General features: G+C 39.8%; 1 protein-coding gene across 4 annotated transcripts; it reads left to right on the top strand.

Moving 5' to 3' along the window:
* Window positions 1-522: 522 nt before the first annotated feature.
* Window positions 523-26084, top strand: col21a1 (collagen, type XXI, alpha 1). 4 transcript variants are annotated; one of them, XR_011598398.1, is made up of 29 exons: window positions 534-654; window positions 5896-6023; window positions 6226-6786; window positions 6905-7070; window positions 7151-7379; window positions 8737-8910; window positions 10512-10589; window positions 11746-11829; window positions 12989-13051; window positions 13508-13561; window positions 13654-13707; window positions 13798-13851; window positions 17795-17848; window positions 17965-18018; window positions 18101-18154; window positions 18516-18569; window positions 20232-20276; window positions 20387-20440; window positions 20543-20596; window positions 21626-21679; window positions 21888-21959; window positions 22347-22382; window positions 23076-23120; window positions 23945-23977; window positions 24071-24213; window positions 24334-24388; window positions 24475-24666; window positions 24745-24822; window positions 24979-25003. XR_011598398.1 is itself a non-coding variant. In XM_070915724.1 (29 exons), exons 2-29 carry the CDS (start codon window positions 5927-5929, stop codon window positions 25164-25166), a joined length of 2880 nt encoding a protein of 959 aa, XP_070771825.1. In that variant the 5' UTR covers window positions 534-654; window positions 5896-5926; the 3' UTR covers window positions 25167-26084. The 4 variants fall into 4 exon arrangements, 3 of the variants coding, with proteins under 3 accessions (XP_070771826.1, XP_070771825.1, XP_070771824.1); XM_070915724.1 differs by having other exon boundaries at window positions 8740-8910; window positions 24067-24213; window positions 24979-26084; XM_070915723.1 differs by having other exon boundaries at window positions 24067-24213; window positions 24979-26084.
* Window positions 26085-27472: the final 1388 nt, after the last annotated feature.

Below are 27472 nucleotides of genomic sequence, written 5' to 3'. Positions count from 1 at the left end.
GCTGTTCGTGCAGAAAATAGCTCTGCAGTAGCTTTTCACACCTTGTTCATGCCTGACTTGTAGAACCTAATCTGCTGTCCATTTGGGTGATGAAGTGGAATTCAAAAAGGAGCAGTGTGATGCATTTCTGAGCACTTCAGGTCCTGCTGAAGATAACATGCACAATATATGTGCCTCAGTATACTAAAACTTGTTGGCTGGGCTGGTGCTTGTCCTGCATCCAGAAAACTCCATGTTCTCTGGTTATGCCCCTAGCAACCCACACGCGATCCAAACCCTCAAAGCTTGGAAGGAGGCTGTGCTCATTACTATTATTTTCCTTTTGGACAGTCAGAGATGGGCTGTCTGCTTCACTATTTCATGCTCTCCTTATCTGCTTCTCTTTCCACCCATGGTAATTGAAGGTGGCTGCAGGCCAGTAAAAGAGTGAGGAGGTGGGTGGGGGGGGGGGGGGGGGGGGGTGTAGAGGAAGAAGGACAGAAACAGAGGAGACAGAGAGAGCTGCTGGAAAGGGCAGGCTTTCATTCAGCAGAGAAACATGTGCGCTTCTCCCTAAATTCAGTTAGCGTAAACCCAGGGCTGTGAACAGTATCGATCACTGGCTCTCAATGAGAGGATTAACGGGAATTCACACAAGGGCTTGGACGCTTACCGGTAACTTTTTGTTCACTTTGTGTCATTTTTGTGTGAGGCAACTTACTGTATTTCTGAATTTTAGAAATTCTGTTTTGCAGTTATGAGTATTGAGTGTGTTTTATGCCCGAAGATGCTACTGTCATATTTTATTTATCAGTAGACAGCTACATTAGAGTTTATGGAGGCCGTTTTTGATCATTAAAGTGAACCTGTTGGGCTGATTTCAGTGTATTTCTAATAGTTTAGCACTGTGTCAACGTTTACTTTAGTCTCCTAGAGTCTGTGCTGCTGCAGTTGCATATTGAAGACATTAAGCTCAGTTATCAGTCCCTTGTTTGTGCTACTGTCATGCAAAGAATGAATGGAATCATCTCAAGATTTTTCCTGGCCATTTCACTTCTGGTAAAAGGATTTGTTTTCTTTCATATTTCTTGAATCTGTGTGAGCATACTGCATAGTGCCCCACAGTATTGCATGTATCGTACTTTTTCCCCCCCCACAGATGTGAGGATTGCATGAATATGAAAAACAATAATCTTTGTGACTAGAGAAGACATCTAAATGCATCTGAAAGTGGACATGTTGGCTGATAAGCTAACTACGAGCTAACGTTTTACAAGACATTATTTAACTGTTTGGAGTAGTTGAACAGATTTCAACGGAGAACAACTGATAGGGCTTGGCTTTCCCTTGTTGCTTGAAGAATTTGGCAGCAATAAATCCCCCTGATCTTGGCAACTGTTCATGCTGAACAGCAGTTGTTGTTTCTGGAATGGAACAACTTCCTTTTGCCAAATTTACAGCAGATAAGTATAACTTCAACGGTTCATGTGGAGTTAAAGCCTGCAGTTGCATTACATAAACTACAGGTGCTAAACAAATAGACAAATCTATCTAATCTTTCTGAGCTCAATAATTCAAAAAACTATGGTTAAAATTTGAAGGAAGGTATAACTTGTTCAGTACAGAATCTATGGTCTGATACTGTGGTTAAAATCTGTCTGATGACTCGCCCATCTTGAGCAAGTGAAATGTTATCTGGTGAAATGTGAAAGGTTATTTGCTCGGCAGCTTCCTGAACAGCAAATCCAGCTGGAACTAAACTGCTACTAAACTAAGTGTCTCACAAATCTTATTAAGTTTGCAAAGCATTGCGACAACAGGCTCAAGAATTAATGCCATGTGGTAGTTATATAGCTACACTACACTAAGTTTGTTTTGTTCAATATTTAAGCATACCAGCGTTACAGTTCTTCCATTCAATCACCTTAACCAAAAGCTGGAGCTACAAAGTGTCCATTAGAGATCACTGAAGTCTGGTACTAACCTGCGACACTAGTGCACCTGTTAATTCTGCTACATTATGCATGCCTTCCAGCTCTAAGCATTATAGCGCAGCACGTGTAATGTTGCGTTTTTTATTCCTGGATGAAAGTTGCTTCCCTTCATCAGAAACTACATGTGTTTGGTCACAGTCCACAGCCGGAATTTCACTGTCTGATGGTGTAAATGAATTCCATGTGGCTCGAGCAGAGGTGTAGAAACACTCGGTTCGGGGAAAGTCAGTCGAGGGGAAAGTCATCCTGGCTGGACCCTGCCAATGAGGGGGTTTTCCAGCAACCTCCTCCAGCTCTCTAGTGGGGAAAAATTCTGAAGAAAATGGCTTGCACAACTATGGCAGCTTAACGCCTCCTTCAACTGTGTTACTTCAACGCTGAGTTTACATGCTGGAAAAATACAGTCATGTTAAAGAGTGTAACCCCCCTGTTTGGCTGCACCGGAATAAAAGCATTTGGGAGGCCAAGGGTTACATCCTCGCCACTGTTTTGTCAACCTTCACATGTCACAATCAGAAACAGCTATGAATAAGGTGCACGATCAGTTCCTTCCTATCAAATTCCTTCCACAAGTCCTGCCTCTCAGACTGTATGCAACGTATCTGGTCTCCATTTGCAACTGCTTCCTTTTAGGATGTCAGCAGTTTCTTTCTTTCATGTGTTGGAAACTATTGTAAAAGATAATCTGATCAAGCAGACACAGAAACAACATATGATAAAGTGTCTGCTGTCTGCTCACATGCAACTCTCTTGCTGATTATCGCCAAATGTAAATACGACTCTTTTCATTGTTTCACCTGGTTCTTAATATCCATTTCATCTCTAATTCCACGAGCATGAACATAACCATCATTATACTGCTACATGTTGTTTGCAGCACATGCAATGATTTTAGTGTTCACCTGTTACTGAAATAAACTTAGGCAAAAATACAGTAAATAGCACGTATGTAACATGCCATTGTTTTGTTTTTGGCCTTAATCAGTGAGAAAGGACAAACTGCATTTTGCCATGTGTTGCTCTTGCCTTGACATTGCTTCACTACAATCTGGAACTTGGATTTTAATGGGAACACGTTTGGTCATTTGTTCAAATGGCTTAAAATGTCCCTCTTGAGTGTTGAGTGCTATGTGAAGAATCTACAGCCATGAATTTGAGTTAAATGCCAACATCAGCATGCTAACATACTCACAACAACAATGTTAACATGCTGATGTTTAGCAGGTATGATGTTTACCATGTTCACCATCTTAGTTTGGCATATTAGCATGCTGACCTTTGCATTAAATTATGCAATCATTAGCATTAAACACAATGCACAGCTGAGGCTGATGGGAATGTCATTAGCTTTGCAGGTATTTGGTCATAAACCAAATTATCTTAAACATTTTTATTTAAACCTGATGATGGTGCTAGATGAAAAGTCGGGATCACAACATGGCAAATCACCCAATAGTTTTGTCGACATTTCACTTAAAAAAGCATTACCACAATTTCCCTAACCTTAATCAAGTTGTTTTAGCTGCTAATTGAAAAAAAGCACTGCTATTGTATTTTTGTTTTACTGATGGGGGCGCCAGATCAGGAAGTGCATTGACTAATGACCTTTGTCATTTGGGTGTGAGAACTAGTTGTTAGGATATGTTACATAGATCAGATACTATATCTAGATATTTTACTTGATGGGCTTCAGAATACCATAATTCAATCTGACAATAGAGAGGTTATATTGGAGTGCAGGAGAAGTATTTCAACTGTCAGCACTCATACAGCAAGGATGTTGATGTGCAGGTGTCGAGTGGGGTGCCTTAGGGCTGGGCACAGCGAAATCATTACGGATTGAGTCAATCAAAAAAAGAGGTAGCTGTTGTAGCAGAGCTGGCACAGTGGATGAATTAGCAAGAAGAGCTGGAGGGAGTTGAGATGTATGGAAGCAAACCAAAATTATAATTAATTATATGTGCAAATTGTTTTGCTGACATAGTCCCAAAATGTAATTTTCCCATATGTTCAGACTTGCTAATGTTTTGAAACATTTTGCCAGGGTGTAAAATAATCTTACTCTGACACACCTGGTGACATAACGACTGTAAGTGCTTTAGCTGTATGTGACAGTGACTGGTTAAAATTACTTCATCTGCCGATGGGAAGGAAGGTATTACAACTGGTTTTATCCAAGAGAGAGGAAAAGTATAGGAGTGAACCTTTTCTGGGCAGGCGAGTTGAATTTGAGCCAAGGGCGGGCAGAGATTGGCAAATGGCAGCAGATTTGAGGAAACAGCTGATAATCCCACAGGAAACAGTGAGCACTGGTTTAAGGGCAGCTGTGGTCAGAGGTTCAGTGAATTGTTTATTTAGTAAAGCTGACAGTGCCATGTGAGGATGTGGTAGATGAGGCTTGAAAGGAAAATGCTTAGGTGTACTGAGGCTGTGCAGCAGGATTGGAAAGATAGAGTGCGCCGCATGGAGGATGGATGCAGAGCTCGGAGTATAACTTAGTGGTACAAGTAAGTGAATTAGGGATTTGTGGGTAGTAGTGTTTGTGGCAGCAGTGGGAGGTAGGTGAAGTGAATGTAACTTAAGAAAAAGCAAACATAGGCTGATGGGATTTGCACTTGATAGCCCCTGTGACATTCAGTCCATGTCATATTCAGGGTAGGTGGCTAACATGTAGTGCTGCCTTCTCAACAATTTTTACACATATAAAATTAATCAAATAACTATGTGTAATGTAAAGGATGCCGCGCGAACCCACAGATAATTAACACCCGACTCTGCAGTTCCCCTCAGCTCTATGGAGCTTTTTAGTGTCTTTCAGCTCATTGCTTTGGTTTTCTGGCCCACAAACTTTACTGTTTTGGTTCACTCTTATCAACCTTGTTTCCAATCGCAGCTGTTTATAGAAATAGCTCTGACAAACCCACTATGCTCCCTGCCAAGCACCAAACAGCAGATAGACAAAGTTAGCGACCAGCTGGCAAACATATTGCAGCATTTAGCAGCTTAAGAGCCAAATATTTTTCTCAGGACTTGACATTCGATGTGGATCGTAACATAACTCCACATCAGCCATGTTAACTTTATAAGGTGATAATATGTGAATATTGTCACACTGCCCCCAAGTGGCCTAAAATCAAATAATGCAATTTTAAGAAAGTAATACATATTTTCTGTTGGATCTGTTGATTAAACCAAACATAGTAAGACTATTTTGTTCTTTCTCAGATTAATTGTTTAGCATCTGTCTCATTTGACATTTCTTTCATAGAAAGATTTCAACTACCAAAAACAATGAATGGACTGTCTGTTCTGTGCTTGACTTGGGCCTTGACCTAAGCACAATGCTTACAGTATTGTTTGCACCAAGTCAGCTTGTATGTGTGCACTCCTTTGTATGATTCATATGGATCGATATTAAATGCATCAACCAGGATATGAACTTAATCAAAAATAACTGGTAACATTAGAATGAATATAGGAAACGTTGAAATCATCACAGCAGCTTACAGTGTGAATGTATGCATGTCATGCTTGAGTCATACAGCTTCATCTAACAAAGATGACACAGAGACATGACCTCAATGCACAAATGCTGCTAATTTGCATGTGTAGACTATGCTTGAATTATTTATTGTTTCAAGTAAGTATATTATAACGGTATAAAAGTATCACACACCCTTTATAATTACTTTTGCAGGTAGTGGGATAGTTTGTAAGGTTTTGACCCTGAAGCCTACGGAGAGGGGATGAGCCAGAATAAGTGGCTGCCAAGCATCTCAATAATGGAAAAACAATAGTCTGACACTTTAACTTCTGTCAAGGCAAGAATAACACAGGGACCACATGTCACAAATGCTTGCATTGTCCATCTCTTTTTCCCTGCAATACAAAGCATGTGTTTCCCTTTCCCTTTTCCCCATAGGTGCACAATTGGAACTTGGTACTGCTGCATAATGGGTTACAAAGCGACATCCATGCATTGTGTCTTAAGATGCCTGTGCTTCATGCTTCTCCATTTGTTTAGTGCAGCTCAAGATGAAGACATAAGAAGTAAGAGTGCTTCTGTCTTCATTTTCTCACACTTTGTTATGCTTTTTGTCCATACATTAAAAACTGTCAAATGCATACAACTGGCAAAGGAGATTTCATGCACTGTAAATGCATTGTATCTTATGTATTCCACCAAAAGACTTACAGATTTATTGAAATCATTATAATACACTGCTGACTATTTATTTCTTGTCTGCTTCAGGTTGTAGGACCGCACCATGTGATTTGGTCTTTATTCTAGACGGCTCGTGGAGCGTTGAAGATGTCAGCTTTGAAATAGTAAAGCGATGGCTTGTCAACATAACAACAAGCTTCAACATTGGACAGAAGTTTACCCAGGTTGGAGTCGTCCAGTACAGCGATGACCCCGTTTTAGAAATACCTCTGGGGAAGTATTCCTCTAACAAAGACCTCATCAAAGCGATGGAGTCCATTGAGTACATGGGGGGAAACACAAGGACAGGGACGGCCATTAAGTTTGCTACAGACAAACTGTTTGGCCTGTCTGAGCGTGGCCCCTTAGGCATTTCCAGAATTGCTGTTGTCCTCACAGATGGGAAGTCTCAAGATGAGGTTTTGAAAGCAGCAGAGGCAGCAAGGAAAAAAGGAGTAATTCTGTTTGCCATTGGTGTTGGGTCAGAGACAGAAGACGCCGAGTTGAGGGACATTGCAAACAAGCCATTTTCAACGTATGTCTTCTCCGTTGAGGACTACAAAGGCATTTCCAGGATCATACAGGTCATACGACAGAAACTGTGTGAAGGTAAGCAACTGCCGATCAATGTCTGGAGCCAAAAGTGTTGTTCTGCTCAAATATAATGAGGTCAAATATTACGTTATATTTGTTTATTTTTCTACTTCACTGTGTTTGTCTGTTGCAGAGACTGTTTGTCCAGCAAGAATTCCTGTAGATTCCCGCGATGAGAAGGGTTTTGACATTCTGTTACATTTAAATTTGGCTAAAAAAGCAAAGAAGACACAAGGGGCATTTTACGGCTCCAAGGCCTACGAAGTGACATCTCGTGTCGACTTGAGTGAAGCTACAAGGTAATCGTCTTGCTTTTATTCCTTCTTCATCATCATCAGTGTATTCACAAGTTGGCTGACTTTAATATTTGGTCACCCAGGAACCTTTTTCCTGATGGGCTGCCTCCATCATACGTTTTTGTGGCCACGCTGAGGTATAAAGGATCAGTGGCGATAGAGGAGTGGGACGTGTGGAGAATACAGACACGTGATGGGAAACCTCAGATGGCGGTGACTCTAAATGGACTGGACCGCACCGTCATGTTCACCACAACCAGCGAAGCACCAAGTGGAACTCAAACAGTTACATTTTCACAACAGACAGCACGGGTAAAGTCACACTGTGTATTATTTCTTTGAAATAGTTAATAGTTGTCATCCCACTGATTTTACACATTAACTTTACTCCTCAAAGGGAGTACTACACAGCCTATGGTTGTATAATGTCTTCTGTGGCTCTCTAGGAGCTTTGTCAAGTCTGAGAGAATAGCCCTGGTGATCTCTGTTTGGACTTGGAGAGTACACATTTTTAAAGCCTGCATAGCAGACTGGGAGCGTGGAGTTTCAAAGATGTGGGTGAGACGGTCAAACGAAGAGACACCACTGAGCTGCATTATCAGAAATGTAGGATCCAGCATTTTTGGAGCTTGACCCATACTATGGGACTAAAAGATATCTCGGCCTCTACAGCTTTGATTTTCATCATTCTTATTTTAATGTGTCTCTTGTGAGTCCCCAAACTTTACATAAGTGCAATTAAATTGCAAACTAAATTGCTGAAGTACACCTTTAAGAGCCTGACTGATGCATTAATGTTGAAAATTCTCAGTATGAATGCTTGTAACTTGTCCAAGAGAAAGCACACTCATACTGTACAATACAGTTAATTAATGTAAAGTACATTTTGGCAGAGCAGCTGCCCATATGGAGATAAAACAGCTGGCTGTTTCTTTATTCTCCTGTTTATTATTTCATACAACTCTGGCAGAAACACTTTAAAATCAATGCACCTCCAAGGTTTAAACATTTTCTTTCAACCACACATAATACTTCTCAATCAACCCTAATCCTCCTATTCTCGCATCAGTACAGCTTGTATAAGCCTGTAGAGCTTCAGACGTCTACTTCACCTTTACAGAAGTAAAAGCCACTGTACATCTGATTTTAATTTAATTTAAAATCTGCAGTACGTTCATATAAAATGTTTTATCTCTAGGAAATAAAAGACTCAATCTGACTTATTATTTTTTAGACCATGGTGATGTTAACTCTCATCATTAGGCCACATAGTGTCTCAATCTGGAAACTGGATGCACAAATCTTCAGAATCAAAGTGGAAATACATAATATTACCAAATGAGGAGTCCTATTTTCTATTTCCGAACAGTAGATGTGTGTCTCAGATCATGCTGATCATGCATCAGTCATATGTTCAAAATATAATTTGTGATATCAGCCTTGTTTTGTCTGAGCTTGAGGAAGGTTTTCCCTTTAAAATGCCCCAATATGTTGAATAAATGCTCCATAACCATGACTACTTTGATTGTCCACAATCAGTTACTCAGTGTACACCCTCCCTCCAGGGGACAGATTATTTTATTGTTTGTTTTTTAATGTCTTTATCAGCACGCTACCAGAATGTACCCTTGTATAATGCCTGTTTCCTGTTCTTTGTCTATGGCAAAAGAAGCTGTTTGATGAGAAATGGCACCAGCTGCGGCTGCTGGTCACTGAGGAGGATGTTACTCTTTATGTTGATGACCTGGAAATTGAAAGCCTATCCTTGGAGCCCCCTGTCGGCATTTTCATCAATGGAAAAACCCAAGTTGGAAAATACGTCAGAAAAGAAACAACAGTGCCAGTGAGTTTACCAACATCAGCAACCTTATTTTCATAAAATACATGTTGTTCAGTTCCCAGAGAGTACATCAGCTTGCCTATAGAAAGAGGGAACAGTCTAATGAGGAGTTGAGCAAACTCAGTACTGATATATGTTTTTAACAGCATCAAAGAGTACTGCACAGTTTATTGCTGCCTCCTAAGAGACATGCTTAACTCCATGGATAATAAATCTTTCGCAAACATGAGCCTTTTTGTCCACCAGGTCTTATTATTCTGTGTTTTATTTGTCTCTATTGGCACATTTTACGCCAAAAATGCTGTATTTGTAATAAATCATAATTGTGCTGTGTTGTAATTTGCTCTGCAGAAGTATACAAGGTGGGCAGTTTCTTTTAATCTAAATACATCCCTGCAAACATAATATAACATTTTAATGTACTGAGAACGATATGGAAAAGACGAATAGCTGCGTTTTGTACAATACATCCTTTAATTCTAATTGTCAATATGATGTAACACCTTTTATTATGAAACAATAGCACAAATTGACCTTTTAAAATACCTCAGACACATATGTAAGCAATTAGGCAGGTTTGGCATTGTTGGCCATAATGATGTTCAATGAAATAAAATACATGTAAAATAAATTTAAATCAAATAATGCAGCCAAAAGTCCTTAGTACAGCTAGCTGTGTGTGACTGTAATGTATATAAAGAAAAATATGATTTAATCACTAACAGGATTACATAAGAAATAATATGAGAGGGCAGAAAAGAAGAAAAATAACATACTTCATTCATGGCTTTTACATCTCTTATGCCAGCCAGTATGTTGACACACCATTATAGCTGTGGATATTAACATGAACCACAGCTTGGCAGTGAATGTTATTGTGTGTACTGATCCATTGTTATAAGGATCATGTAGTTTAAAGACGTTAAATAAAGTGAATGTACTTATGTAAGTATCATTTCTGGATAAACACACTTGTAATTGGAAACAGATTTTCGTAATTAGACCTCTAAGTAAGTACACCACAATGGACCACAATGCAATTTTAAATAACATTACATTAGCATGAACCATCAGACCAGACATACTTATCATGCTTAAACCCAAATAAAAAGCCACCGTTATCATTAACAAAATGTACACTATATTATTTTAGATTGATTTATTCCGCCAATCAAGCAGTTGTACTTATGCTTTCATGAGGCTGGAAATAATGAAAATCAAATGTCAGGATCATCTTTCTGGTCACATGGTAACTGAAGTGAAACAGTCTATGGGACGCTCTGGAGCCATTTTACCACCAACATCAACAAAATACCAAATGATGGAAGAATAGCGTAACGTCGCTGCAGAATACTTCCAATACATTCCAACATTGAGGGAGGTCTGGCAACATGTAGCTGCTCAATTCTCAACGAGGGCACTTATCTTTCCTTTAACAGTTATACAATAGCAATTTCAATTCATTAGTGGCAAATCACTGCTAAAACTGAACTAACTGTTGCTAAATTACCCCCATATTACAATTTGTTTGTTTTGTTAGCTTGTTAGAACTCTCCAACAGAGGTTGTGTTTTTAACAAGAAGTTCTTCCTTTTTTTGGTTTAGTTTGAAATTCAGAAACTTCGCATTTACTGTGACCCTGAGCAGAATACCCGAGAGACTGCGTGTGAAATACCCGGAGTTGTAAGTACAAGAGTCTGCTTGGCTCTGCACTAGTTTTTCAGTCCAAAAGCAACAAAGATAACTTCTTGTCACCTACTTCTCACCTTGTCCATCTGTTTCTGCTCTGACATGCACCGCACAATTTCACCTTCAGTTATCTCTTAAGTTAACCGTATACTGCATGGCATAAAATGATTTTTCCTCTTTATATTTCATCAGCACACTGTATTGTAGTATTATGTAGTGAAAGTGTAAACTCAGCATATTCAGTTTAAGTCACATCTGTTTATGTATAAAATAATTTGTTGGAGGAGGACCCATGGCTCAGCTTCAAACACTCATTATATATATATATATTTTGTCTGCTGGCTCCAACTGTGTTTGTGAGGCAGTGGCTCATAGTTATGTTGGCTCAGAAATTGCTGTAACCACAAAGCCAGTGCCAAATTACTATTTCTAATGTGAGGCTGTTGGCTATACATATCAAAAGACATAAGATGAGAAGCCTAAAGTTACAAATGCTTGCCAAGTATCAGTGCTTCGCTCCTGTGCTCTTCAATGATTTATTTGCAAAGGACTCTCAAAGTTCAGTTATCAATTTCCTTTTGAAAGGAGGATCAGATGCCTTCCTGGCAAATTCTCACAGTATTGGATTTAAAAACAGAAAGATATCCAGCTTACAGTGCACAGTTTAGCAGAAAGACCTGCTTGTTCAAAATAAATAACAGATTCATTTTGAACACAGTAGCTTAGGTGCGTTTTTGTGATGAAAAATGGTTAATGTATTGTAAAAAAAGAAAAAGAAAAAAGGTTTCAGTGTTGGATTTTGTGAAATGTACAATCAGGCCATTTTTTGTTCAATCTATGAATCACATATTTTGTCCAACCAACAGTCAAACCCCCCCAAAGATATTCAGTTTACAATTATAGAAGATGAAGGAAACCAGCAAATATTCACATTTACAGTAAGAAGTGGGAACCAGAGAATTGTTTTTTTTTTCTCAAAAAATGACTCAAAATGATGAATGGATTGTTAAAATAGGTGTAGATAATTATTATCTATTGACTAATTGATTAAACGACTAATTGTCGCAGATCTAATATGTATAATTCTGTACATGCACTTAATGTCTGGTCTCGTCTATTGTCTATTAGTGCCTTATTTTGATCTTCACAGTGCTCCAACAGTCCTGATTACAGTGAACCAACTCAAGAACCTTGTGTTTGCCCTCCTGGACCCCCAGGACTTCCAGGAATAAAGGTCAGTTATCAAAGGTTTCCTCTTTATGTTACATTTTTCATTTAATTCGTTATGAAATGCAGAGAAAAGAAAGAAAAACGCACACAGTATGCTGTGAGACAACACAGAGTCTAGAGTCTGTTCCTGGTTTGGCACAGAGATCTATATTGTCCAGCTCCTCAGTGTTAAGACAGTTGGTTAAATATTTATTTTAAACAGTGGTATTCTATTGAGATTAGAAAAATAACTTAATCTTTGACAATGCTGGTTTATGTGTAACCTCAAGAATGACAAAGAGACTAAATGGCTTCTGTTGGGAGACAGAGCACAAACTCTCTTTTTTACAGCTTAGCTGTGAGGAAATATGTGCTGGTGATGTCCAAATGCTGCTCTCTGTGTTGGATAATTATGTGATGAGCACATGAGGTTGCATTTTACCAATAGGTAGAATCCAACAACAGTCATTACAGCCCCTTCATGCCAGAAATACTGCTGTGTGGGAGGTTTTAGCACTTTAATCTCTTACAGTTACCTGCTGAAAACATACACTTTTACAAATTATGGACACACCAAATAGCCTCTTTCCTCCAGTTAGGCAAACTGCGGCTTGTCATTGAGAGTAAGTTATGGTTAGTCTTGTAAGATCCTGTTGTACTGTTTGCTTAAAGCAATCCAGACCTCTGCCTTGGTGAATGGAAAATTACCATAATAGGGAATAAAACCTACATCTACGTCTTTATTGATCACTGGGCATCAACCAAATAATAAGTGCTCCGGTCATAAAAGCCTTTACACAAGGACCTTGGAGAGATATTACCATGGTAACAAAACTCTTTGTTAATAAAAACCTACATGGGTTCAGGCATGTTTGTGTTTATAAGATCACCACTATGCTTTTACTACAGTTAGTAATAGATTCAAAATGCTAGGACCATTGCTGGCTTACAGATGTTCCTTATAACCCCACATAGTGTTCAAGAACGTTAGATAAACTAGTCTGCTCCGCATGCTTTATAGATAAATCCAATCAAAACATGACGCATGAGAAAGCATATTGCTACCAGAGATGTTTTAAATGGATTCATTTATGCTGCTTTGCCTTTGCATGATTGACAAAGAGGTACAAACAACTTGTTTTAGTTACACATGATTAAATGACCTCATTCCACTCATTTTTTAGGGAGAACAAGGAAGTACTGGCAAACCTGGTCAGCTTGGACCTGTTGGTGCTGATGGTAAGCCTGTGAGTACTACATAGTTCAATATACAAACATAACCGCCAACAACACTGTCGCAGAAGCACCCACAGCAGCATCTGAGAAAGTGCCAAAACAAAACAAAAATTGAGTTAATGTCTCCCATTAGGTCATGACAATTTCTGCTTGTTCATTCTTTGTGGTCAGGATTTGCTTCAGAATGTGAAACACAGTGGTAAATATACTTATTTACTTCTTTTTCCAATGGGTAAATAAAAAACATATCTGATTATACCACTGGTGGCAGCACAGTGGTGATTTTGTGTGATGAAACCCATCCAAAAGTGAACCACATGTTCTACACCACGATCAAAAACTCAGAGAAAGAATAAACCCCGCGGCCTAGAATCACTTAGAGAACATGCAAACATGCACACAGTTGAGGGGATTCAAATGTTTAACCAAACGTGTGCATCTCTTGTCTTTTTTTCTCCAATTTGAAGGGTATCCCTGGCAGTAGAGGAAGCCCGGGGGTGCCAGGTCCACCAGGAGTAGAGGTAAAGAGAACTTCACTTAATTCACCTGTACAATTACATTCAGCATCAAGAATAGACAATTTAAAGCTGGTCTTCTTTGTTACTCCTGTCAGGGTCCACGTGGGTCAGATGGGTACAAAGGGGAACAAGGGAGGCCTGGTGTTTCGGTAGGAAGGTCAAAAAGCACATTTGTGGCATAATTGTGACCACTTGTAACCACTAAAAAACTCTTTTGTAATACAAGTCTGTTCTTTCAGGGCGAGAGAGGCATGCCTGGATTACCAGGATCGCCTGGACAACCAGGAGAGAAGGTGGCGATTTTAATTATTCAAATATGTTGACTGCATTTCTGCTCGATGATGTGGTTCAATATTATTTATCAGCAATTTAATTCAAACACGTAAAGTCAAGGTAAATCTTCTTTTTATGAGATCAAATGTAGGATTAACAGGAAATCCCTGCTAGACACATCAACTTGAGCCGTTTGAACATTGCTGCATCAATCACTGTAGAAGCCATATGCTATGAATATAAAGCCAGCTCCCCTGGGAGAGTAAAAAATACAACTTCTATACTGTGGGACACGAGCACTTTGTAGAGAGAGCTTGAGGGCCATCAGAGACTTCTTAAATGTGTTCATATTTCCTGACTCTTGTTCTGCCCTTTCCCTAGAAAGCTCCAGCAGTTGTACTTTCTTTGCTATATTTAGGGAGCCAGAAGTGTATCTTGTTTCTCTTCTTGCATCTCCTCCTCGCTCCTTAGCCTCCCAATTACAGTAAGATCTGAGGTAGAGATGTGAGGAAGATATGAGAGTCAGTGTCGGTGTTATGTGAATGAAGGCAATATTCATGATTCCCTAGCTGTGAGATCCTGACATACATGAAAAATCCCTCATCGGAAAACCCAATAGAGCCTGATCGCACCCCCATAGAGATGTGATGTCTGATGTCTCACATCGGTTAGAAATAGTAAGTCAGTGCACACCGCCCTCCACAATATAGCCTTACATTGCTAAGGAGAAGGTATATAAATGGATTAAAAAATAACGACAAAACAAATTCAAAGCATCAAGATGTTAAGAAATCAATACGCTATCTAAAGGTAGACTAGCACGCAGTAAGCAGTGCCTTGGCTGGATAATTGCCTCTTCCACTGTGAGATGAAACGTGTCAGCTGCCACAGCCAGTCCAAACGAAGGTGGAGTTAATTGATACAATAATCCCCACAGAGGGGAGACGGTCCAGCGGTTTGTGCTCACTGGGTACTTGAAAGGCCTCCACCACAGTCACAGAGACTCGAGCAGAAGACTGACGGTCCTGCAGCTTTTTTATTGCTCTGATCACTTTGATGTTCATCTGAACAACATTTTGTGTTGTGAGGTAATGCATCCTCTCTAGATTGCATCACCTCTGTCATATGATCCCACCTTATAATAAGTGTGACCACAAGGGGCCACTGCCAGTTGGCTGAAGTTGAGAACAATTCAAGCAGTTAATGTCATTTTGAAAACTGTCTCAGCTGTCTGCAATCACATGTCTGCACCTGGAGCGAATCCTCCTGTACCATCTGTCCTATTATTATGATTTCACTCACAGGTCCAGGATGTATAAAATTAAGTTTCTACTAGTGCTTGGACTGTCTTCTCCACTTTCTTTGATTAGGTCAAATACTTTGGGTTTTGGCCATACAATAATACAAAGATAGAGAACACAATCGGGGACTGCTCTGCAAAAGATTAGGTGGATTTACTGTATCTTTTTTTATCCCATTTCCAGTTATACTTAAAACATGAAAGGACCTGGCTTTGCTGACCCTGCTCATTTAAAATCCCATAATTAGACATGTAATCAGAGTGTCTGGATGGTGCACTGATAGTTATTTTCCATCACTTCTTACGTGTCAAAGCAAGACAGCTGCTGAATATGTTAAAGAGCAAGTTCAGAAAAGCTCTGGTCAAATAGCTTCTACGAATAGGTAGGATACTGTGAATATTTCCCAGTAGTGTAATTAAAAAGGTAAATATTTTCTCACATCACAAGTCAAATGTGGTCAATCAAATTATTTTTATGAGAAAGTTGTTTTCTGAGTCTCAAACTAACCAGACCAGCGAGGTTTCTGGAAATAAGGTCAATATATTATTGAGAATCGTATTGAGGATAACACACCTACACTAATACAAGACCTGTTATACACACATAATCAGTTATACACATCACAGTCACATGAAACCTCCACATCTCATCCAAAAACAACTTGAGTTTCAGCAATAAATGCATCAACAAAATGACCTTCTGGAGTCTACAGCCATGCTAGCATCTCTGTGAGGCTGTACTGAGCTGAATGTTAATGTCAGCATGCTAACAAGCTCACAATGACAATGCTAACATGCTGATGTTAAGCAGGTACATGTTTACTATGTTCACCTCTTAGTTTACGGAAATATTTCAACCTGGACCAAAGTGGTGGACTGACCGACTAACCAACTGTCTGACAGATGGATCCCCTTTATAGTGACAGTTAAGAGCTTGGATGACTTTGGCTCTTCCAAAATTCAAACTCTAACTGTTACATGCAACTTTAAATTATTTGGGCCAAGTGAAAACGCACCAAAATGTTTGGCCTTGGTAAATACATTTCCCTCATGTCTGTGTCAAGAGGAGTTTTCACTCCTGGAAAGCTAAAGACCCTCCATGCACCACAGAACAATCTCTGAAGACCAAGAGGTCGTCAACCAGCAGGGAGCCACTTAAGCTTCTCTCAAAGTTAGAGGGAATCCTCATCTACCTTTCCAAATTGTTCCCACATTGTAAGACCACCCAAGGGTGTAGTCTCATTTTCCTGGCGTAGGATCTGGAGAACAGAAACATGAGATGTCTGCTAAATTAAGTAAGAAGTACATAATTCAAGGACTCAAGAGAAAGACTGTTAGCCACTTCGCCAAAAATGGCTCTGTTTGTGTATTCACAGTCTGTGATACTTGTTCATGACCACAGTCATTCATTACCTTTTATGGCTAATTATGTGGGCATCCAGTCCATGCTTTTGATCTCTGTAGTTCATTAACACTGTAAGTACATCAGCAGCATTCATTTTGACAGAAATCAGTGTTCCTAATAGGAAACCCGCAGTACAGCTTGGGGTGCGCCTGTGAGCAAAAGCCCCTGATCGCTTCTGCCTACTGAAAGCAGGCTTTCCTGCGCACCTGAGATGTACAAACACACCAGTCCTTTCTTACACTACCTACGCTAGCAGCTGCCCATGTTTCATGCTCCATGTTGTCACACAAACTGGTATTCCCTAGCATGTGCAACACAGTCCAACAAAACTGTCAAACGCACTGCAGCATAAGACAAATAAAGCGCTACCAGTTGGCTTCCATGATTGAGCGTCTTTACTGCCCCAGCTGCAGCGCTTCCAGTCAGTGGCACGCTGAGCCTCTAAATCCCTTTTGCCATCGCTTGTTTGTTTTGGACTGGAGTGCCCCCAACAAACAGAACTGTAGTGATGGCCACAGCTGGAAATTTTTTATACATGTTTTGATACCAATGGAACATGAACACATGTTCCTGGGACCTCTTTGCTAACTGAATATTGAATTCAGCTCAAACTGAAAGACAGAAACAGTTTCGAAAGTATTTTTGCAAATGAAGCCAGCAAGTAATAAATACGTGAATTGGTTTTACGCTGTACAGTAATTTGTTCCCTCTTGGACTGATTAGCATATTTTTGAAGGATGGAATGCATAAATCTGAGAAAACAAATTATGTAATGTCCCGCCTTGGTCCAAATGTTTTTTTCATTCTGAAAATGTGAGAATGCAGTGACGCATCATCCTCTCAAGTTTTGGCACCGGTCAGCAGGTTAACGTCTAGTTTTAGGTCAACCAGTGCAATTTCTAAAATGCCAGAATGACGCAGTGAAACACGTCACTCCAGAAGTTTCAGTCCAAATAGATAAAGTCATTGTCTATCCAAGAAAAACAAGACCACTGCTGACTAATGTCAAACACTGACTGCATATTTGTGGCCATATAGACTTTGCAATAGGTCTATGAAGTACTCTTGTCCCACACTGTATAACTTGTGCCTCCTGATCTGACTGAGAAACAGTTGCTATTTATATAACTAACATGGATGATCATGTAAAACAAGTGGCAGATTCATCACTGTCTGACAGCCAGGTCAGCTTAGATCATGGAAGGCAGAACTTTTTCTAGATCACATCGAATGATCATTTTAAATCTTTTTTTCTCAGGGCTCAATAGGATCCCCGGGAATTACAGGCTTACAAGGAATAGCTGGTCAAGTGGTAAGGGTGCAGACAATTGTAATGGCTCAAAAAACAGCTCAGTCACTGAACATGACACAATAAATAACATTTCTTGATAACGACACAAGTTTAACTGGATGGCCTGATATTTCCAGGGAGAAAAAGGAAGTATGGGGCCTTCTGGGCCACCAGGTTATCCAGGAGAACCTGTAAGTATGAAACAATTCAGAATCAAATCCAGAGCTCTTGTGCTATTATAATCGTGTGTAAAATCCTTTTCTCTGATTTCAGGGTCTACCTGGCAGAGATGGAAAGGATGGATTTCCAGGGAGACGTGGTCAAAAGGTCTGTTTGTTTTGACAATACAGAACAGTATGTCACAAAGCTCCTTCAGGGATTAGGAGAATAATAGATGCATGAGGTTGGCTGAGTGTCTACATTCTTAACACACTTTGCTGTTCCCAAAAATTGTGTTGTTGATGTTTGGCAACCATGGAAATGCAGTCATACAGCGCTGGTGTCCCCCTTGTCTCTTTCCAAACCCCATTTGACATATTTTGTAAACATCAAAGGTGTTCTCTCTGCCTTAGAGATGTACATCTATTCAATAAATCCAACAAGGCATGCAAAAAGTATGAGACAATGATGTGTATGTAGGGCTCATCACTATGTATTAATAATGTTTTTCTTTCTCCTATGTATTAAGGGGGAAGCTGGGGCCAGTGGTATTCCTGGTGCTGATGGAAGGGAGGGTCATCCTGTAAGTCGTAAACACAGACATTACTCATTATACATGTTTGGTATTTTGTAGGTTGTTTGAGCTGTTGCTATTTGTCTTACATCTTTCATGTTCTGCATTTTGAAACAAGAAAAGGAGAATTATATGTATTTGGTACTTAACATTAGTTCTTCACAGAAACATGTCTTACAAATTGTAGCTGATATGAAATAATACTCTAAGTAACCGAAGAGTAAAATGGGCCAAATGCTGTACAAGAGCTGATTTTATGGATCACGGATTTGCAAGCATAACCTTTTTTTCTTTTTTTTTTTACTGTAGTACAACTGCAGTGTGTTAACATACTGTCAGCAGTACAGAGAGAACCCCTGACAGCCAGTAAATTAAGGGTATTTCCCCGTAGTTCATCCCAGGATAACCCTGTTATGTAACAAACAGGCTCAGGCTATAATCTGAGGCAGTGAAAGTAACTCATCGAGGGAATGCTGTGTTGCTCTGCAAATCTGTTTTAGGAAGAAAGTCTTTCAACTGGGCAGCCTCCCCACTGATCATGATTATAAGTGTTGTCCAAAAGTTTGCGATGGGTCTACAAAAGATGAGTCAGTTACTCCACAAGGCTGTGAGCCATTTTTCCCCACCAGAACAAAGGAGTTAGCAATGTATCCAAGGAGACAGGATTAGTACTGTACTTCCTCAAGTTCAAACAAGAAGAAGTTAGCAACTCAAGTGTAGGCCCCAATACGGGGATTTCTTCACCTATAGGTTGAGTCTGAGTGTCTGGGTGGCTCAATCTATTTTTCTGTCTTTCTGCCTGCCTGTCTAATCTATTCACTATGCACATATGTTTCTCAAACTTCCGTCTGAGGCAACCACTGAGCATCTGCAAGCATTTATCTCAGAAAAAAAATAACTAAAACAAAAAAACTAAAGAGGCTTTCCAGGGTAGTTTTGCTGCATGTGTTGAACCACGTAACCTTTCAACGTATTGAATAATTTATTTGTAAATTTGTATCTGCTTTAATTATTTTCCTAAGTACAATTTAAAAGCTTTTTTGTATTATTGCATTTATCAGCAAATAAAACACGTGTGCACAGTTCAATTGCAGGACATACGACTCATACAGTTTGACTCGGCGATGAAACCTTAGACAGTGCTCTATTACTGCACAGAGCAAAACAGTTTCAAGATGGAAATTAAGTATTCTTTTTGAAGTCTTTTGGGGTGATTATGTTTACAAAATTATTATTAGCAAGAATTTAGCCTCAAGAATCCCCAAAACCATGTCTCTCCACTTGTCCTGTTTACAAATCGTCAACCGTGAATAGGGAGTGTAACATTTTGGTGGACATTTCTTGGTGCACCATGTCAGTTCAATCAGTTGCTTTTATTGAGCAATTGGCTACAATTGTTACTGACGCGATGAAGCAATTATTTCACTGTGAAAGAAAGCAAACTGCAACCTGCTTTTAGTATCAGTTCAGAAACACTGCATTTGAAAACATACACTTTTATCAAAAATGTTATTTCTAATAAATATTGTAAACTTCTATCAGTAGATAATAAAATGGTGCATATTAGAGACATTACTTAGGACTGGATTAATAGACACAAAAACATTACAAACAATTCCATGTCATGATTTTTGATCTGCAATTCAGCATAATCTCTTTTCCTGCTCCCAGGGTATGCCTGGGTTGCCAGGAATTGCAGGCCTGAATGGACAAAAGGTGAGCTCCTGCCTTGGTAACAAATTCCTAATGTCTGCGCAAAATAAACTGATCAATGGTTTTGCATCATTCTTTGTGATCCTGTTTGACTGACATGATTCTCATTTAAGGGGGAAGCTGGTTTGCCTGGACCCAGAGGCTTTAAAGGATCCACTGGACCACCTGTAAGTAAACAGCTTTTTGTGTATACTGTGGGTTCAGTGCACACCAAAGTGTTAATATTGAATCTGAAGAGTTACCAAAAAAGAATCTTCACTCTCCTGTAGGGTGAGATGGGCTTACCTGGTGCACCTGGTTTAAAAGGACCAAATGGATCCAAGGTAATCATTTGTGCCTGTTACAAAATCCCCTTTGAGCTTCTTCAAATAGCCGTATTGTCAGTGATGCAAAGCTACAATGAAGCTAGCAGAAATAATGACTGACTTTCGTCTTACCAACAGACATCAAAAAGATTTAATACTGTCTTTAAAATGGATAAACTGTGCACTAAATATAATGTGAGTTTATCCCCCTTTACATCCCTGGGGCTGTGAGCGCACTGGCTCAAACTGTGACCCAGAAAAGTCAGCACCGCAGATCAATCCACAAGCTGGCATTAGCAACCGACAAGTTGCAAGCCGAGCCATGTCATGATTTAAGTTGAGTACAAGCACAATGTAGTAAAGTTAAACAGCTGCTAACAAATACAGCGGATCAGTGTGGCGTATATGGCATTACATTCCCAAGCCCTTTATCGTCCAGCCACAAAATGCATTGCAGTACATAGTGTCATTACTTTGGATGAGGTTAAATCAGTGAAACTTTCTAACCAAAGAATAGATTGAAATACATAGAAAGCTGCTTGATTCAGCAGCACTGCATGTTTTGTTTGGTCACTGTTTTTCTAAAATGCACTTTAGCACGAGTAAGGATCTCTTGGCCACACAGGCAGTGCTAAATTAAGCGATGATCCGACCCTACTGCTTTCGTCAGTGGAATTTTAGTGGAAATGTAAGCAGTCTGGGTTTGTCTGGTCTGGACGCTCTGTCTCCTAATCACTTTTCATTAGCTGATCTGCCTTTAACAAGCCAATGTGTATTGGTAAATGGCACACAAGTGAAAAGCTAGTTTATGGACAGGCAGGCAATACTTTGATTTTATGGCTGAGCTTCAGACTGCAATTACTGGGGCTTGTTCAACTGGAAAAGAAAGCATATGACTAGACACAATTAAACATTAAAGCTGCAATACACCCAAACCTCATGAAAGTATGCTGCACATCCAGTCAGTGATATGATGTGGTTTGGCTGTTGTATTGTATTCATTGTATGTTTTCTGTAACATAAGACACGTTTTATTTCTTAATCAAGGGGAATAAGGGCGAAAGTGGGAATCCAGGTATACGAGGAACACCAGGGCCTGCGGTATGTTTCCATTTAAATAATCTAATATGAACCAGGTAGTTTTATGTAATAATCCATTGAATCAGTAAAGCTGTGAGTGAATAAACATGAGTTTATCCACAATATCAAGTATTTTTGAATGTTTTCTGTACCACAGTATTTAATAAAGTGTGTTCTTGTGTTTAATGATTGGTGTTCAACTATTTTTGGTGTTAAAATACTATTAAAGGGGAGTGCAGGAGAACCAGGAAGAGCAGGCCAGCCAGGGCACCCTGGCATGCCAGGCCTGAAGGGCAGCAAGGTATTTTTACCCCTTTAATCCAGTTGAAACCTATTCAGATGTATGATTTATGATCATGAAAATTCATAATAATTTGTTGTTGATTACTGGTCAGGGTTAACCCAGTCTAGTCAAACATAAAATTCATGTCCACTGATAATTAGATATGTACATTAGTTTGTCCGAAATTCTAGTTGTAATAAGAACTCAACCTCCATATCAGCAACAGACTTACATCACAATACATTTTTAGGCAAGAACCATGTTATTTTTGGACGTATTAAACAATGCTGAAGTCTTCACTGTGATATAAAGTATACGGACATATTCATTTGGATTCATTTGTGGTCACAAAACCGCAAAACATACTATAAAGTTATAATCCATGTCTTTGTTTTTTTTTATCAGGGACAGAGAGGAAATCCTGGTGAAAGAGGAGAGACGGTAAGATTCAAGACCAAATTAGTCATCAGTGTTTACTTAGTAATACTATGATTGTGTTGACCTCTGTAATGCTAGTCTAAAATAATAACTTATCACCAATGGGTGTCAATATGTGGTGTCAATAGGTGTTTTATTAAAATAACAGAGTGGAACTTCCATTCTGTTAGTAATTGTTGTACGGTTATATCAAACACCTTAAGCAGTGTATAAGTAATGTACTCTATTAGTAGAGGAATATATTGTCCTAATTAATTCAACATAGAGAGAAATATAATAAGCAATAATAAGTCTCACTTATAGGTTATGGGTTTGGAAAACAATCATGTGTCTGCAACATTTTGTCTTTTGGAAGTATAACTGGATATTTGCCGTACTGACTTCCAACATGGTTTTCTCCATTACAATTCACTGGATCAATTTCAAGTCATGAAAACAAGATCAACCCTGGAATGCAACGAGGAAGTGTAATCATATTATGTAATTAAACATAATGGATGTTAATGTGTTCCATTTAAAACACATTAACACCAATAAATACTGCTACAAATATGCATTAATCATCATGTTTTGAATAGATGTTTTCATCTGCAGTGCTATCTACAGTACCATATGCTGCAGAAGCAGTGTAGACCGGTACATGAAAGACTGACTTCATATGCTTTTGTGATGTTAATCTAATGATTTTCTCACCAGGGAATGAACGGTGAAAAAGGAGAGCATGGTCGGTCAGGGGAACATGTGAGTTTCTTTGATCAGCTTTGTTGTATGATGAAGACTTTCAACAAATTGACCTAAGCAGTGCAAGAAATGTAAAATAAAATAAAAATGTTTTAATAGATATTTACTATGTGCATTTTGAAATTGTTTTCTTTTAATGTTGTTGAAGCTAAATCTGGACTTGAATATATTCAATATACAATATGTTAATTGAATGATCCATGTCTGTTTGTTTGTTACATAGCTGGTCAACTCAAAAGCGGTAGCTTATTTTTTAATGAAGATAGCGGCACCATGTGGCCATTTATCAAACACTTTAAATCCTCACTCATAACTCCTGAACTGTGAGGTTTAGCAAGAAAATTATTTTTTTCTTGGAATTCTTGGTGCAATACATATCTAATCTATCCATACAGGCCATACCCACTTTTGTGTAGTGATTTTTTTGGCATTTAGAATTTTATTTTCAACCACTCCTGGGCATGGCCCGTTTGACATAAACCGTAATTCCTGAACACATGCAGGTGCAGCTGTAACATATCTGAGTGATCCTGCAAAATTTTGAGGCTATTTAGCCTACAGGTGGTGCTACAGCAGCTTGATACCCACTCAGCAGTCATAAATCTTGCTTCACATTTTCATCCATGCCAAACCCTAATATTTCCAAGTTTTAGGCATTCCCAAAAGATCAGTAAAATTATCTATCACTGTGCATTTTGATCTAGAAGCTGATTTTTCTATTATTACAAAATTACACATTTTGAGGATTGTGTAGCCTTGCTGGAGGTGTGTGGTCTCTGAGTGCTTTCTGGTTTTTAATTACTTATCCTGACTTTCATTGACAGGGTTCCCCTGGTCCACTGGGACTAAAAGGAGAGGTATGTTAAGCAGAATGCATTAATCACTGAACCTCCATCTAACCTAAATTGCTGTGTGTATTGCTAACACTAGGGTGGTATTTTGCCAGAAAGGGACAGCAGGGGATCCGGGGCAGAGAGGTCAAGAAGGTCAAGGGGGGCGGCCTGGACAGTCGGGTCAGTCAGGCCCACCGGGCCCCCGAGGGCTGCAGGGGGACACAGGTCCACCTGGCCCACCTGGACCTGAAGGAAGATCTGTATGTGCGCTACACATTGTACACACACTTCACTGTTCACTGGTTTTTATTATGATGTTATATCTAATATTGAGTGGACAGTCACTGATATTCCACATGATCCACCACTTTTTATTCCAGGCGAGTGAGATGTCAGACAATCACATTCGGCAAATCTGCAGAGAGATTCTTCAGTGTGAGTGTCAGTATAGACGGACTGATGCTGTGTTTCTGTGTGTTTTCATCACACATCTGAAATCTTTTCATTGTCAATCATCCTAGCTGAGCTGCCTTCATTGTTGCTGGTCAACCAGCAGAGTAGCTGTGCCAGATGTCAAAGCCGGCCTGGATCTCCTGGTCCTCCAGGACCAACTGGGTCCCAGGGACTCAGGGGCCTTCCTGGACTTAGTGGCTCCAGGGGACAGCCGGGCCATCCTGGTCGGCCAGGGCGCCCTGGTATTAATGGGCTGAAAGGTAACCAGGGTCAAAGTCAACAGTCTGTTATTAAAGCTGTTTTGCAGGATGCTCTAATAAGTACACTTGTGTTTGTAGGAGAACCAGGTTTCGACGGTGAGAAGGGAAGCCCTGGTCGAACCACCATTGGAGACCAAGGACCGCCTGGGCCTCCAGGTAAGTAATGTAATTATTCACTTTATTCACAGAAGGCCATGTGGAAGCTAATTTGCAGGGGGCACTTTAAAAACATTTCTGATATTTAATGTCACTGTTTACTACTGTGTACCGTTCTGTTACACTGATCATGGCTCAGTATTTTTATCTCCACAGGTCCAATGGGTCCCCAGGGGTACGGTAAGCCAGGTCCTCCAGGTAAGCCTGGAGCCCCTGGTCTAAATGGAGCAGAGGGCAAAAGTGGTAATCCTGGCATCCCTGGTCAGCCTGGGGTGTGTGATCCATCCATGTGCTATGGTAGCATGATGAGGCGGGATCCTTACAGCAAGGGGCCAAACTATTGACGTGATGCAGCATCACTGCAGGCACCAGTCTAGAGCTGATGTGGAACAAACAGCCATTCTCAGGAAGATCTCATCTTTACAGTTGTCTCTGCCGTGGAAACAAAACGGACCTCTTCTAACACCTTTATGTGATCTCAGTCAACAGAACTAGATCCTTCATCACATTTTCTCTGTTGGTATTTTGTATTATTGTTCACGTCTTTGAACACACTTTGAGGTTTTAGTAGTCTTAAGAGAATTCATAATTGGCTCCATTTAATGCCTCTTATCTGAGCACCTTGAATTGGTCAGTGTGGCTGGTACATTTTCTCATATTGCCCCCTGGTGTTGCTTTGTTGCATGTTGCTCTCTACATTTTCACTGCACATTGGTTGGGTGCTATATGTTCTGTTAAAAAAAACACAAATTCCATGTTCAGTGAATTATTTTACCATAAATGATGTCTGAAATTGGCATGTTTCAGCACACAAGACTGTGAGTTTGATCTCCTGTAGCTGATTATGAGCTGCTGTAAGCCTGCGTTCCTAAAGCATTCAGTTTGACTGTTAAGCACTCTATGAAAACCTTTTACACCAGCTAATATTGTGTATCACCCAAGATAAATGAATACCCCCCCCCCCCCCCCTTATCACAATCCCCATTCATTCTCATGTCATTTTATTCCATTTAGGAAGTGAATTGTTGTACCATCTAAGAACATGCTGACATTTTAGTTTGAAATGTTGTGTCATTTATGTTCCCGAGGCTTACCTTTCATTACTGTAGCAGGTGTTTTATTGTTATTTATAAAAGAGTCATAACTGTGTATTTCAGCAGTGACATGTCTTAAACAGCTCTTGTAATTTTATTATTTTTGTGTTAAGGTGACTTTTGTATGAATCTTTTTTTTTAAACTAGAATTAAAGTATCTGAATGATTTGTGAACTTTTTTATGTGTTTTGGGCTTTAAGTTTCAGGTTTATTTCAGGACTCCATCACATCATCGATCTCATCTTTCTCCTGGATATTTTTTGACTTTTTGGGTGTGGTGTGTGCTGTTAACTTTCTAGTTTTTTACTGTAGCATCAAACAGGTCATCACCTGGATGCTTCCTCTGAGGACGCAGCACTAGGAAACTTGGATACAAGCGCAGCTCTGGCTACAAAGCCTCTGTAGGCGGTGTGTGTGTGTGTGTGTGTGTGTGTGTGTGTAGAAGAGAGACTACAGAAATAACAATTTAAGCATTGTGGTTTTGTACACTAGATGGCGCTATGTGGTAACATCCCAGCATGTGCAGGAGTGACTTTACCTAAGAAGGACACTTCCTTTTTTTCATTTTGGACAGCAGCCACCCATCACATGGAAACCTCTGACTATTTATGTTTTCAATTATCCCAGCATACTTACTCCAACATATTGTTTACTTAATGCTCCTCTGAGAGCGGAGCTTTCTGTATTAAGGCTCTTTGCTTTAAATTTACTTTTCTATACTCAAAGTCAGCTTTTGCTCTTTGAGGTATTATAATTATAAAGAAGGAAATCAATGACTATAGAGACTTACATGGGTCTGTGGATCTTAATACTGCATTTGCAGTTTCCTTATCAGTCTGTTTTATTTTCATCTCTTCTCTGATCTGTTCCTGTAAGGGAATTGTGATTGTACTGTATCTTTTTAAGTGCAGCACATTACAAGCTGGACACTTCTTGGTTGGTGTATTTAATAAAATCAGCATCCCAGTTTAAGCCCATACAGTACTGAAACAGGGTCCTTGTTGTTGGTGCTGAATGCAGCTGGAGCCCTCTCCTATAAACAACTTCAATAACTTGAGGTGATTAAAAGGCTCTGTCATTATTCTTTCACTCGTTAAGACGGGCTCTCGAATTTCAAGTGTCTCCTTTTACACTCCTGAGCCGCCACATTCATCATGGGACCGGGCTGAAGTTTTATTGCGGCCGCTAGAGGTGGATGCAAAAACAAAAGTTGAGTGTGGGATGGACTCAGAGGGCAAGTAGCCCCAATACGCTCTCAGGGGGAGGAAAAAAGAAAAAAGAAAAATGCGAGCCCGGGTATGAGTCGCTCCTCTCTGCTCATTTTTGACACAGTTCAACACATTTCATCCACTGGAAACTCCGGGTTATCCCTCGACGTTATGGGCGTACCTCCATGTTTTTGCATCACAGAGGAGTAAGGTGAGGGACGGGGTCACAGCTCCATAAATACTCGCTGTGGCAGAGACTTTGGATGGACCCTGGAGGAGTAAATACTGCTGGAGGAGCCTCGCACACAGGAGAGGAGCGCCGACTTTTCTGCAAGCTGATACCTCATG

Source organism: Enoplosus armatus, chromosome 12 (genome assembly GCF_043641665.1).
Source record: "Enoplosus armatus isolate fEnoArm2 chromosome 12, fEnoArm2.hap1, whole genome shotgun sequence".
NCBI classification, from domain to species: domain Eukaryota; kingdom Metazoa; phylum Chordata; class Actinopteri; order Centrarchiformes; family Enoplosidae; genus Enoplosus; species Enoplosus armatus.
Note: the sequence above shows the minus strand (reverse complement) of the source record. Positions and strands in the feature narration are given on the sequence as shown.